This window comes from Carcharhinus amblyrhynchos, chromosome 3 (genome assembly GCF_965287045.1).
Source record: "Carcharhinus amblyrhynchos chromosome 3, sCarAmb.v2.hapA, whole genome shotgun sequence".
Lineage (NCBI taxonomy): Eukaryota > Metazoa > Chordata > Chondrichthyes > Carcharhiniformes > Carcharhinidae > Carcharhinus > Carcharhinus amblyrhynchos.
The window spans coordinates 59,762,061-59,775,513 of record NC_137326.1 but is presented as its reverse complement, the minus strand read 5'-3'; the positions used below and the strand labels follow the sequence as shown (position 1 = coordinate 59,775,513).

Below are 13,453 nucleotides of genomic sequence, written 5' to 3'. Positions count from 1 at the left end.
GCTACCACCAGGCAGATGATCTAGTTCCCCACACTTTAATGAGGGAGAAACCTTAAGTGACTCTTGAGTATCCATTTATTTATGTTACTTCCCCTTTTGCCAATCCCTCCCACCAGACAAATGGCTCAGCTTGGGATGCTGCTGACAAACTGGAACTTCCATTGGCAATGTGAATTTATATGCCTACAGATGAAAATCCTGCCCATTAAGTCGACTGTGATGAAGTCATACACACTTTCTCAGATTGCCTTACTCTCTTATGTTAGTTTAAATAAAATTATTTCCAAATTTATCTTGCCTGCCTTCATGATAATATTATCTTTAGCAATCTGAATTTGATGTACTTCTTTCATTTAAACCAAAGTGAAGATTAATGTAGAAGTATTTGAACTTAATTTCTTGTCAATTCCAACAGGTGTATTCCAGGTCATGGAGGAACATTTTCCCCACATAGAATTTAGCTACCTTTATGCATGTAGGCATTTTCCAGGCATTATCTCTAACATTCCTTTACTATCCAGAATGTTGTTTATTGTGGAAGCTCAATATTCATTCAGATCTGTTGCTGACTAGATTTTTTTATTAAAGAATAGTATTAGCTATTATTGTGGGGAAATTTGAAGGTGGCCAATTGTGTCTTAACTTAGACAATTCAAAACTTGTGTGGCAAATATCTCTGTGCAAAGACCTAACAAATTTATTTTACATAAAACAAACAAAACAAACATAGAGCCAACCAGAGACTCTCAAAGGGTTAAATAGCTCTGGGAATAGACCACTTCGAAAGATCTGACGTACATAGTCAAATAGAGATCAATTATAATTTTTTAAATCAATAATTCTGCCTTTCACTAGCTTAAAATCAATTTCATTTTGTAATCATACATCAGTACAAATCTCTGTCAATACCTCAGCCAACCATATGGTACTTAAAAGCATGGTGATACTTTATTCATCCAACAAGTCCAGATGCACCTCCCTTCTTGTCTCTAACTATTTCCTCATTATGGCAGAGGTCAAAGTGAACATTCCCACTGGCTTACTGCCAAGTTGAATAAACATGTTCCTGCGACCAGGGACATATCCTTGTGTCTGGGCACTGAATGTACCTACTCATTAATGTTGCAAAATATGTTCCCTCATAGGAATCACCCTGACATGACTACTGCTGATTACCCGGTTCCCAAACCTCTGGGTTTAAACTAATGACATTTACCACCGTGCCTTTCAATAACTTTGCTTGGCTGAAGTGAACACTACATTTAAGAATATTTAAAATATTAGCATATATGTTTCAAAATCATAGCTACTTGTTTTGATTCTCTAATTGCATTCACATATATGTAAACTGTTCATTTAGCTTGCCTAATAATCACTTAACTCCTTACTGATCCCCAGTTCTTTTAAAGACTGCATTCTGCCCATGCATCCTTTTAGCTGATTAGGAAATCCCCTTCTTCAACTATGAACATCTTTGGCCAGGTCTGTGTGAGTAGTAATCTGTGGAACAATACTTAGTCTACTTCAGTTAGCATCAGATGTCTTTCAGCTCTGTGTGTTAAATATTCACTGACAAATGAATCTCAATCTCTGTGCATTCCCCTGTTAAAATACGATTTGAAAACTCATTTCCAGCTATATCACTCTAACCCATAACTGAGCATAATGTTGATATTGCTTTCCATCTGCTACTTGTCGTACTAATCACTGCACCTTCTTTTAAGTGTAATTATGACTTTTCTTTCTAGCTCCCAAATGTTCTGGTCTTTGAAATCTTGTTTCATTGCTGGGATTTCTTTTTCCGTTTGTTTCAGTGCCTTTCTATCAAACTTTGTATAAATCTAGTTTTGATGTTACAATCTCTTTTGTTTGTGCATTTTTGGAAGATTAGCTTCTTTACATATATTCAATCTCAGGGTTTGTTTGTTTTATTTTCTGTTTCTGTCCTTTAAAATAGATTCTAACATTTTCCCTGCTACTGAGGTCAAACTAAGAGGTCTGTGATTCTCTGTATTCTCTTGCCTTCCCTTCTTAAACAGTAGGTTTGCATTTGCTCCTTTCCAGAATCTGTCAAATTTTGAAAGTGATCTGCTGTCTCAAAAACCATCTCCTTCAACATTCTCAGATGTAGCTCATCTGGTCCAGGGGGATTTAATCAACCTTCAATCCATTTTGGATTATTGGCTCTTTATTAATTAAACAAAATAAATGATACAGCTATTTGCTTGTTCATTTCTCAGAGTAATGTCTTGACCAATCACAACGTCAGTCAATCACCATCAACTGCTGCATTCTCCATGGCAATGCCTCTACCAATCAGACTAAACTTTCCAACCAATCAGCACTCTTTTCATACAGTATAAAGTTGTTGTTTACCCTTATGTTGGTATTCTTGTGATTGTCCTGTTCAGTGCAAGATGAAAAGCTTCGACAGAAAGTATTTTAAACAATACTCAAATTCTGTACTACCAAATTACTTTCTATTATTAATTTCTTTCAGTTCCTCATTTTCACAAGTTCTTTGGTTTCCTTATTTCTGAGAGATTTTCTGTATCTTCCTTTGTGAAGACAGTTATAAAGTAATTTAGTTTCTCTGACATTTCCCTAATCTCCATTATAAGTTCTCCTGTCTCCACCTGTAATTGACCCAAATCTGATCTTGCACATATCAAAGAAGTTTTTACAGTCCGCCTTTATGTTTCTCATCAGCTCACATTCATATTCTCTTCTTTATTAGTTTCTTGGTCTTCTTTTGCTGGATTTTAAGTTGCTCCCTACCCTCGGGTTTACCATGTTTTCTAGCAACCTTGCAAGCTACTTCCATTATTCTAATGCAGTCTTCAACTTTTTTGATAGCTATAATTCATTCACCTTTCCTGTTGTGTTTTTGTGTTTTAGAGGAATGTATATTCATTGTAGACCATGTCATACTTCTTCAGATGCTCATGTTCTATATTAGCAAGTGAGTACTATGTTAATAGCTAGAGTACTTCTTTGGTGATATTAGATTACCTGAGGGAAGAAGGTTCTAATGGAGTCCTGCTAAAGGCTGCCTCCTTACATTGTGTAAATGTTAACTTATATTTAACAGGATGGTTTCCAGCTCTCTTCTATGAAGACACCCAGAGCGTGGTTATGATATTGATACAGCAGTAAGAGTGCTGACTAAATTATTAGTTACTGCTGCCTGACATGCCAATAAATCTGCTAAGGGATTCCTATTAGGAGACAATATTGTCCCAACTTCTATATTCAAAATAAAAGGATCCTACTGGTGGAACTATTTCCACTATATTTTCTTCTTATTATGAAGTACCTAGCTTCCCTTGGCGACTAGCCACAATGTACAACTTAAATCAGGAACCCCTGTGTGTGGAACCACAGGCACAAATTCACATCCCTTCACACCATGGTGTAGCATTCATCAGCAGAGATCAATCTGGGTTTATGCCCTCCTCAGGTGAATAGTGCACTGAGCTAAATGATAAAAATCTAGTCCCACCTAATGGTTGACAGCTCCACTAGTTTGAGCATCTCTTCGTTTAAATGTTAAATGAGGCATCGAATGGGAAGGACTTTCAGCTGGTGTTTGCCATGGACGAAAATGGTGATGCTGGCGCGAAATCCCTCAAGACCGTGGGAAAGAGAATTTCAGCAGTGAGATTTAATACTTGGATTTTACCCACCGCTCATCTGTGACGGGATAAATAAATAAATTTAAATGAATTTAAAGAGCTTCGCTGTCATATGTTCCTCCCAGGTCACGTTGGCAAGGTTTACAGCAGCTTCTGCAAAACTTTGAAGTGCCAGAGTGATTGTGCCAGGGGCTGTGACAGGGCAGACCCGGGGGGGGGGGGGGGGCGGGGGGGGCGGGGGGCGTGGGGGAGGGGCTTATATTGAGTGTTCCCCTTATGAGGGGGGAGGTTTCTCTGATGCTTATGGATTGGTTTGCCATGTCACTTGATATACCTGCATACTAACTTTTTGTGATTCATACACTAGGATCTATCTGTACTGTAGAGTTCTGCAATCTCTCTTAATTTAAGTAATGCGCTGCTTTTATTTGTCTTATCAAAATGGGCAAGTTCACATTTTCATATATCTGTCAATTCTTTGACACTTATTTAACCTATCCAACTCCCTTTGTAGACTCTTTGAACCATAACTTCAGAGTTCCAGGGCAGTGTATCTGAGTATACTAAAGATGCACAGGGGAACCACCTGCATCTCCCCAAAGGTTCCCAGGTAAAGATTAAACAGCAATAGCCTGAAAAGTTCAAACTTCTGTTAGACAATTGCCGTGCACTGGAAACGATCCGAAAATGTGATATAAATAGCAAACTTTGGAAAGTTCCAGTTGTCTCGTAGAAATAGTTACCCAAAAAAATTAGAATTAAAACCACTTTTAGCTTTTGGATAATAGAGTGCTGATCTGCACCAACCCCCATGGGATCTCCGACTACAGCATTCCCCCACTCAATATGATTACCATTCTACACCATTATCCTTCCCATGGGGCTCCCCTCACATACCAACACCACCTCTCTTGAGATATCTTCCCAGACTCTTCTGCTTGTCCCCAAAACCCCATGGACTTCCCCAGCCCGTAAATGCCCCCCCAATTCTGCCCTCCTCCCTTATTTTTAGTCATTCTTTGCTATTTTTGAAAATCTGTCCGAAGTTCTGACTTACCAATAGCCTTTGCAGTATTGTACACTTTTTTCAATTTGAAACTATCTTTAACTTAATTAGCTAGCCATGGATGGCACATCCTTATCGTAAAGCCTTTCTGTTTCAATGGACTAAGTCGTTGCTGGGAGTTATGAAATATCTCCGTAAGTGTCTGCCACTCCTTCTCTATTGTACTACTTTTAACCTATTTTCTACTTTAATTTAACCAATTCTATATTCATATTCTTGTAATTTCCTTAATTTAAGTTCAATACACTTGTCTTAGACCTACACATATCATCTTCAAACTGAATGTGAAATCCTATCATGTTATAAGTCTCCTTTATAATGAGGTTATGAATCAGTCCTGTTTCTTTGCACATTAACAGGTCTTAAAAATTACGGTCCCTGGTTGGCACTAGATGTACTGTTGTAAGAAATTGTCCTGAGCTAGTCGTGGTTAGTCATGGCACAAATCAGTTCTAGCCTCCCAGACTACCTGGATCCACTACAATTTGCTGCAAGAGGTCCACAGCAGACATGATTTCCCTTGCCCTGCACACAACCCGCACAAAAAGTTGCTTCAGAAGGTTAGGGGGCATGGAGTTGGGGGTGAGGTGTTAGCGTGGATAGAAGATTGGTTGTCTAATAGGAGGCAGAGAGTTGGTATCAATGGGTGCTATTCCGATTGGGGTTGGTGACTAGTGGAGTGCGCAGGCATCGGTGCTGGGGCCTCAGCTATTTACCATTTATACAGATGATCTGGAGGAGGAGGCTGAGTGTAGGGTAATGAAATTTGCTGATGACACGAAAATGAGTGGAAAAGCAAATTGTGCAGAGGGTGTGGAAAGTCTGCAGAGAGATCTGGATAGGCTGAGCGAGTGGGCGAGGACCTGGCAGATGGAGTATAATGTTAGCAAGTGTGAGGTTATCCACTTTGGCAGGAATAATAGTAGGAGGGATTACTATTTAAAGGGTGAAAAGCTACAGCATGCTACGGTGCAGAGGGACCTGGGGGTCCTTGTGCATGAGTCGCAAAAACCCAGTCTGCAGGTGCAGCAGGTGATCAAGAAGGCGAATGGGATGCTGGCCTTTATAGCGAGGGGGATAGAATATAAAAGCAGGGAGGTCTTGCTGCAACTGTACAGGGCACTGGTGAGGCCGCAGCTGGAGTACTGTGTGCAGTTTTGGTCGCTGCACTTGCACAAGGATATTTTGGCCTTGGAGGGAGTGCAGAGGAGGTTCACTAGGCTGATACCGGAGATGAGGGGGTTAGACTATGAAGAGAGACTAAATAGACTGGGTCTGTACTCGTTGGAGTTTAGAAGGATGAGGGGAGATCTTATAGAGACGTATAAGATAATGAAAGGGTTGGATAGGGCAGAGGTAGAGAGATTCTTCCCGCTCAGAAAGGACAGCAGGACTAGCAGGCACAGCCTCAAGATAAGGTGGGGGGGGTGGGGGGGGGGGAACGCAGTTTAGAACAGAGTTGAGGAGGAACTTCTTCACTCAAAGGGTGGTGAATCTCTGGAATTCTCTGCCCGTTGGAGTGGTGGAGGCTACCTCGCTAAATATATTTAAGACACGGGTAGATAGGTTTTTGACAGACAAGGGAATTAAGGGTTATGGGAAGAAAGCGGGAAAGTGGATCTGAGCCACTTCAGATCAGCCATGATCTTATTGAATGGCGGGGCAGGCTCGAAGGGCTAGATGGCCTACTCCTGCTCCTATTTCTTATGTTCTTGTGTAACCCTGGAACACCTAGATAGCAAGGATATCTATGTCAGAATCCTATTTATTGACTACAGCTCAGCTTTCAATACTATTATTTCCCCGAAATTCATTTCCAAACTTCGTGGCCTGGGCCTCGGCACCTCCCTCTGCGACTGGATCCTGAACTTCCTAACTCACAGACCATAATCAGTAAGGATAGATAACAACACTTCCTCCACGATCATCCTCAACACCGGTGCCCCACAAGGTTGTGTTCTCAGCCCCTTACTGTACTCCTTGTATATCTATGACTGCAGCAAAATTCCCCTCCAATTTGACTTTCAAGTTTGCTGACGACACCACCATTGTGGGTTGGATCTCAAACAATGATGAGACAGAGTACAGGAATGAAATAGAGAATCTGGTGAATTGGTGTGGCAACACTAATCTCTCCCTCAATGTCAATAAAACGAAGAAGGTTGTCATCGACTTCAGGAAACGTAAAGGAGACATGCCCCTGTCTACATCAATGGGGACAAAATACAAAAGGTCGAGAGCTTCACATTTTTAGGTGTCCAGATCACCAGTGACCTGTCCTGGTTCCCCCATGCTGACACTACAGTTAAGAAAGCCCACCAACACCTCTACTTTCTCAGAAGACTAAGGAAATTTAGTCTGTCAGCCAAGACTCTCACCAACTTTTACAGATGCACCATAGAAAGCATGCTTTCTGGTTGTATCACAGCTTGGTATGGTTCCTGCTCTGCTGAAGATCGCAAGGAACTACAAAAGGTCATGAATGTAGCCCAATCCATCATACAAACCAGCCTCCTATCCATTGACTCTGTCTACACTTCCCACTGTGTCGGCAAAGCAGCCAGCATAATTAAGGACCCCATGCACCCCAGACATTCTCTCTTCCTCTTTCTTCCTTTGGGAAAATGATACAGAAGTCTGAGGTCATGTGCCAGCCAACTCAAGAACAGCTTCTTCCCTGCTGCTGTCAGACTTTTGAATGGACTTACCTTACATTAAGTTGATCTTTCTGTACATCCCAGCTATAACTGTAGCACTACATTTTGCATTGTCCTGTTTCCCTCTCTATGAACAATATGTTTTGTCTGTGTAGCGCACAAGAAACAATACTTTTCACTATATGTTAACACATGTGATAATAATAAATCAAATCAAGTACATTCTATGAATTCATCTTTCAGGGCCCCTTTGCCAATCTGATTTGTCCAATCTATGAAGAGTAAAATCACCTATGATTATTGCAGTACCTTTCTTACACACCCCAAAACTGGGTGAAGCTCAGTTACATGCCTTTTAGAGTTAAAACAAGCTATCATCACTTACTGGATTGGCTCAGGCATGAAAGATAGTCACTTAAAGCATGTATTGAGAAGCTACAATGCAATTGTTGCAAACAAGAGTCCACAAGAGTTCAGGAGGAAATAAGAGATAATAAGCAAAAAAACAATTTTATAAATAGAGAAAAATACTGGATGAAATACATTAGTTGCTCTTAGATTATTGTGTGTATTCCTTTAGTAGAATAGAGATGATATTATTTGCTATGTGGTATGAAATAATATCAAGACATGATTACACCGTCAAATGAACTATTTTTTGAGCTTTTAAGTGGCTTACTGCAGGCTGAAACACTGTGCCAATTACATTTTATTTCTTTGTTACATAATGACAAGTTCTGAAGAATTCATGAATTCTCAAGGCATGAGCTCTTCAAATCAAATTTGGCATGATGATTTTATGCATGCATTACAAGGTTTCCTGTTCCTGAAAACCTTTGTGGAGGATGCTTGTTATGAAGCCATTACATAGCGCATCAATGCATTGAGTGGGCTGAGAGATGTAATCTGCCGTTGGAGCTGTCAAGAGGGTTGGTGAGATATGGATAATAACTGACAGCAACCAACCCTATTCCCCCAAAATAGAAGCTATCTGAAGTTATTTTATTTTCATGCAAAAATAATCTGTTGGAAAATCGTTTTATTTGTCTGATGCTTTTTTTAGTTAATTTGTCTTATTCAACTTGTCTCCTCGCTTAGTAGGAAAGGATTGGCCTACTTCACAGGTGCTCAGATACTATCAACGTTGATTTGATAGTGCAATACATTTAGGGGCCTGTTCCTTCTTCCATTCTCGACATTCTGGGTGAGAGCAGCAGACTCACTGGGCTGAATTTTGCCATGTAGCCATCAATAGATTACAAGGTGCATGAGCCAGCAAATTTGTATTGGAAGATGCCAGCTGATTGCTTAATATTTTGCCAATTCCATGTGATTTTTCCTGAAGGAGCATCTCAGAAAGGAGCGAAATCTACTGAAAGACGACAAGACATTATACACTCATTATTAATCCAATTAAATGGTCTATTTCCTTATATCTACAATGTTTCCAACAGCACACAAGACCCACAATTTTTCAGAGACTTCTCCAAGCAATTGAAGTGGGAAGCCACTGAATGAAGTATCAGACATTTAGGCCAAACTTCTCCCAAAAAAATTCTAAGTGTCAGATTTGTGTGAAAACTAGAGAAAATCATGTTGGTTCTTTCAATGGTTATTCAACCTCCGACACTCTGACTATCATTAAATTTGAGGGGATGGGGCCTATTCCCACTGGAGAGGCTGAAATCAGCACACTGAGCGGGCTGCTGTGCATGTGCCGATCTGTCAGTGCCAACATCAGTGCATGAGCAGTGGCCCTGCACTGATGGCTTCCCAATTGCTGACAGCTTCACCACTGGCCAGCCCTGCAGCCCCTGCAACTGGCTCCCCATCCCATCCACGGCTCGATTGCTGGCAGACCAACACTTACCTCCTGCCCCTCCATACGCTCTAGCCTCCATCACACCCCCAGTCCCGACTCAATTGCTGACCTTACAGCAGCTGGACCCCACACCCCCTGATACCCCCTAGGTCCCCCCATATGCCTCACCCACCCTCTTGGCACTGCCTCATCCCTGATGGGCAGTGCCAATGTGCCCCTGGGCATTGGCACTTTCCCACTTGGGCAGTGCCAGTGGGCACAGGCTGGCACTGGCAGGATGCCAATCCCAGGGAACCACCACCCCATTGCCTGACCCTCGGGGGGGCCCCAGTTGCCTCCCTTCATTCCAGTAGGGCCAGTTCGCTAGTTCCCAGAAAGTGGGGAACTACTGTAATCCCCGCAGGAGTGAATCACTCTAGCAGGGTGGGGAGAGGGGGATGCTAGCGGGCCTGGCGACTTCCATCCCCGGCCCGCTAACTGCATTCAAATAAGATTAAAATGACCATGTTAATGGTCTTTGCGCCTCCCCACTGATTTCCAATTATTGGCTGATGTGACAATCTTTCCCAGCCTACTGCAAAATTAGCATAGCGGGATGGGAGAATCGCAACCTTAATTTTTTGATTAAAAGATGGAAGAAGCAAAGTAGAGCCCGTGGGCTCCAGTCAGTTTCTGGCTGACAAGGGATACTAGTGAAAAGATGGCTGCTGACCTGATTGCAAAATCCCACAACTGAGGCACATGAGCAATACCAGCCCCTGCCATCTCAGCACAAGGGCCATAATTGAGCAGGCCATCTTTCTCCTAAAGATGAGTTTGGGGCCTTGACTGATCGAGGCTGACCCCCAGGATGACTTTGCAAGGATGGACCCACCAAGGAAGTCAAGCTGTAATAGTAAAATGCTGGTAGTGTGACGAGGGGAGCAATAATTAAAATGCTCAATTGCGGTTTCATTATGTGGCAAGTTATTTCTACATCTCAAGAGATGGGAACCACCTACCTATTTAGAACTGAGCTGGAACAGTGATGGAGATCTAAATGCGCAGCTGCATGGATAGCTTGTTGGTACATGAGGACACAGAAGTGCAGATTGTGGGGTAATATTGAAAACACTTTTTCACATGTACACTAGGTTCCCTAGCAATTGTCCTGATTCTTTCATTTTGAGATATCCACTGGAGTGCTGGAGCTCCTTATCCCACCACCCTCCTTGGAGAGTTTCTGGCTGACGGTGGCTACTGTTGAAAATTTGTCTGCTGACCCCAGTGCAAAATCCCAACACTGAGGCACATGAGCAATACCAACCCCTGCCATTTCAGCAGACCATCTTTTTCCTGAAGGTGAGTGTTTGGGCCTTGACCAGTTGAGGGTGCCATCCAGCATAGCCCTGCAAAGGTTTCCCACATCATATGGTCTGCTGCACAGCGAGGCCATCCAAAGAGGAGTAAACCTGCGGCAGGTCCATCGGGAAGAGAGCACCATCTGGTTGGACGATAAGAATTTGAAAGAGGACCAGCCAGCAACACAGCAAGGCTGTGGAGTTTGGCTTTCTCCATCAACACATTAACCAGGATAGCAGGAAAAACTGGAAACTCCTGAGCCATGAACACATGTTCTAAGAAATACAGATTCTTCAGTGGAAACTAAGCCCGATATCATGCTTATATATGACGGCCCCAACCCAGAATCCAATGTGACATCCACATCTCCTGGAGATTAACTCTCATGATGTAATAAGTCTCCTGAAAGTGCACATTGCACGTGATAGTTTCAGTCCTCACATGCAGCAGGACCTAATGATAAGGGCACAATTTCCAAAGCCAAGATACATGTCACATGTGTGGTATTAATCACAGCCATTTTAATCACGTTATGATACATATAATAAACAAAAGCTTTATAACGTGCACCCAGCCATGTGTCAAAGAGGTGGAGAAATTGGCTTCAGAAGACAGGGTTCTTTGAGCACTGTCACCATCAATTATATCCCTTTCTGCCTCGGGTCTTTCATGGTTCACCTGCGTATACCAGGCATTGGGGAGTATCTTACTGAGTGTGCATGTATCCATGAGCCAACCCGGCAATGGACTAGTCAATGCTACGAAATATATAGTACAGTCTGTTCATTCCATTGTGCTGCCTTTGCATCCATTTAACCTAGATAAACATGGCTGACATTGTGTCTGCTTACATCACCTTCTCTTATGTGATGTGATGCTTACCTTGTGTCATTTATTCTAAAGTCACTTGAAGTGGAGAGTGCATTTGAACCTTGTGACGGTGGTCCTGTAGAGTGCAAGTCATCCACTGAGGCTGCCAGTGCCTCCACAGTCATTTGCCAGTGATTCTCTGCTTTAAATTGAGGGGCGATAAATATAGGACGGATGTCAGAGGTAGGTTCTTTACTCAGAGGGTAGTAAAGGCGTGGAATGCCCCGCCTGCAGCAGTTGTGGACTCGCCAACTTTAAGGGCATTCAGATGGTCATTGGATAGGCATATGAATAATATTGGAATAGTTTAGGTTAGAGGTCATTAGATTGGTTCCACTGGTTGGTGCAACATCGAGGGCCAAAGGGCCTGTACTGCGCTGTAATGTTCTATGTTCTATTACCCTCGAGGATGTGGTGGTGAGCAGTAGTTGCACTAATTTATTTTGGAATGTTCAGATAATTTCATTAGAGGTACATTAGTTTTTTCAAAAATCCAGTAGTTTCACAGTCACCATTATTGATACGACCTTTACATTCCAGATTTAGTTAATCAAGTGAATTCCCAACTGCTCTGTCGGCATTGGAATATGCATCTCCGGATTATCAGTCTATGTTTCTGGATTACTAGTCCAGTCGCATAACCACTGTGCCACTATTACACTTCTAGGGATGTCATTAAACATAGAATTTTGGGAATGATGAACAAATTAACATTTTTTAAAGATCTGTTCATTATTGTAACATCATTGGGCAGCACAGTGATACCGTGGTTAGCATGCTGCCTCACAGCACCTGGGTCTTGGGTTCAATTCAAACCTTGGGTGACTGTGTGGAGCTTGTATGTTCTCTCCATGTCTGCATGGATTTCCTCTGGGTGCTCCAGTTTTCTCCCACAGCACAAAGATTTGCAGGCTCAGTGGATTGACCGTGTTAAATTGTCCCTTGGTGTCCCATGATGTGTAGGTTAGCAGGATTGTTGGGGTAAATAAGTAGGGTTGTGGGGATAGGACCTGGGTAAGCTGCTGTGTTGGAGAATCAGTGTAGACTTGATAGCCGAATAGCCAATTTCTGCATTGTAGGGATTCTATGATTCCATGATGATCATTGACTGCATTATGTGTTCAAATGATCGAATAGTTGCTGATTGTTTGCTGTAAACATATTCTTTCACATGCCTCTAAAGCTCTTCAGTTTATGGCTGAATATGTGACAGCTACTGCTGAGTTCACTGCTATTTGTCTGATTTTGCATTAAAGTGAGAAATCTCTTCACTTGATTTTGGCGTTTGTGTGAAATGGTGGGTTGGACTTTTGTGGAAGTCTTTCTCTGCCCTCTTTACTGACAAATGATTCCTAACCTTTTTTTGTTTTTTTTAACAGGTGCAATAATGAAAATGAATGGTATCAAATCCATGAAAATATAATTCGCAAATCTAGCAACAAGTACACTGCTGCCAGCACAAATTATGGTAAAACTCTGCATCCTACTTAGATTCTTGGCCCAAATGAAAATCATCCTAACCTGAGCCCTTGATTAGTAAATTATTGTCCTGTGTGTGGAGGAAAAATGCTATTATTTCCCTTTGTACTTCAATATTATGCTTCTTATTTAGATTATAACCTTCCTTTGACAAGCATCATCTTAATTTATAATTGGCTCCCAAAAAAACCCAAACCATTACCAATCTCAGGTGTTGCAAGTTTTGATGGTGAAAAATTTATTTACAGTTACTCTACTGTCGCTGTAATTGCTCGCTAATTCACAGTTCTTGGGCAGGTTTTTATGACCGTACTTGTCCCAAAACCGTAAAGTCCCAAGATCAACGATCTTTCCATGGTCTGCCCCTTCTCCGTTCCAATTCCCATGGTGGGCAAGACAGTAAAATTCCAGCCCTAGTCTATAATTCTACTCACAGCTTAAGTAAATTGAACAAATAAATAAGGTGGTGTTAAGCGTATGTATTAAATTGTAACTGTGAAATGATCAGTAAATAATTCTAGGAGTAGATAGCTTATCACTAAGTGTTTGAGACTGCACGTTGTGTGAGTCCCAACCACAGCAC

General features: G+C 41.8%; 1 protein-coding gene across 5 annotated transcripts in view; it reads left to right on the top strand.

The window, feature by feature from the left end:
• The window catches only part of dock3 (dedicator of cytokinesis 3), a 965,674-nt gene that overhangs the window by 578,800 nt on the left and 373,421 nt on the right, over positions 1-13,453 (top strand). For all 5 annotated transcript variants that reach the window (XM_080184500.1, XM_080184509.1, XM_080184492.1 and 2 more), the window contains exon 13: positions 12,771-12,859. In XM_080184500.1, the coding sequence (XP_080040626.1) occupies positions 12,771-12,859 (89 nt within the window). The remainder of the gene's footprint in view (positions 1-12,770; positions 12,860-13,453) is intronic.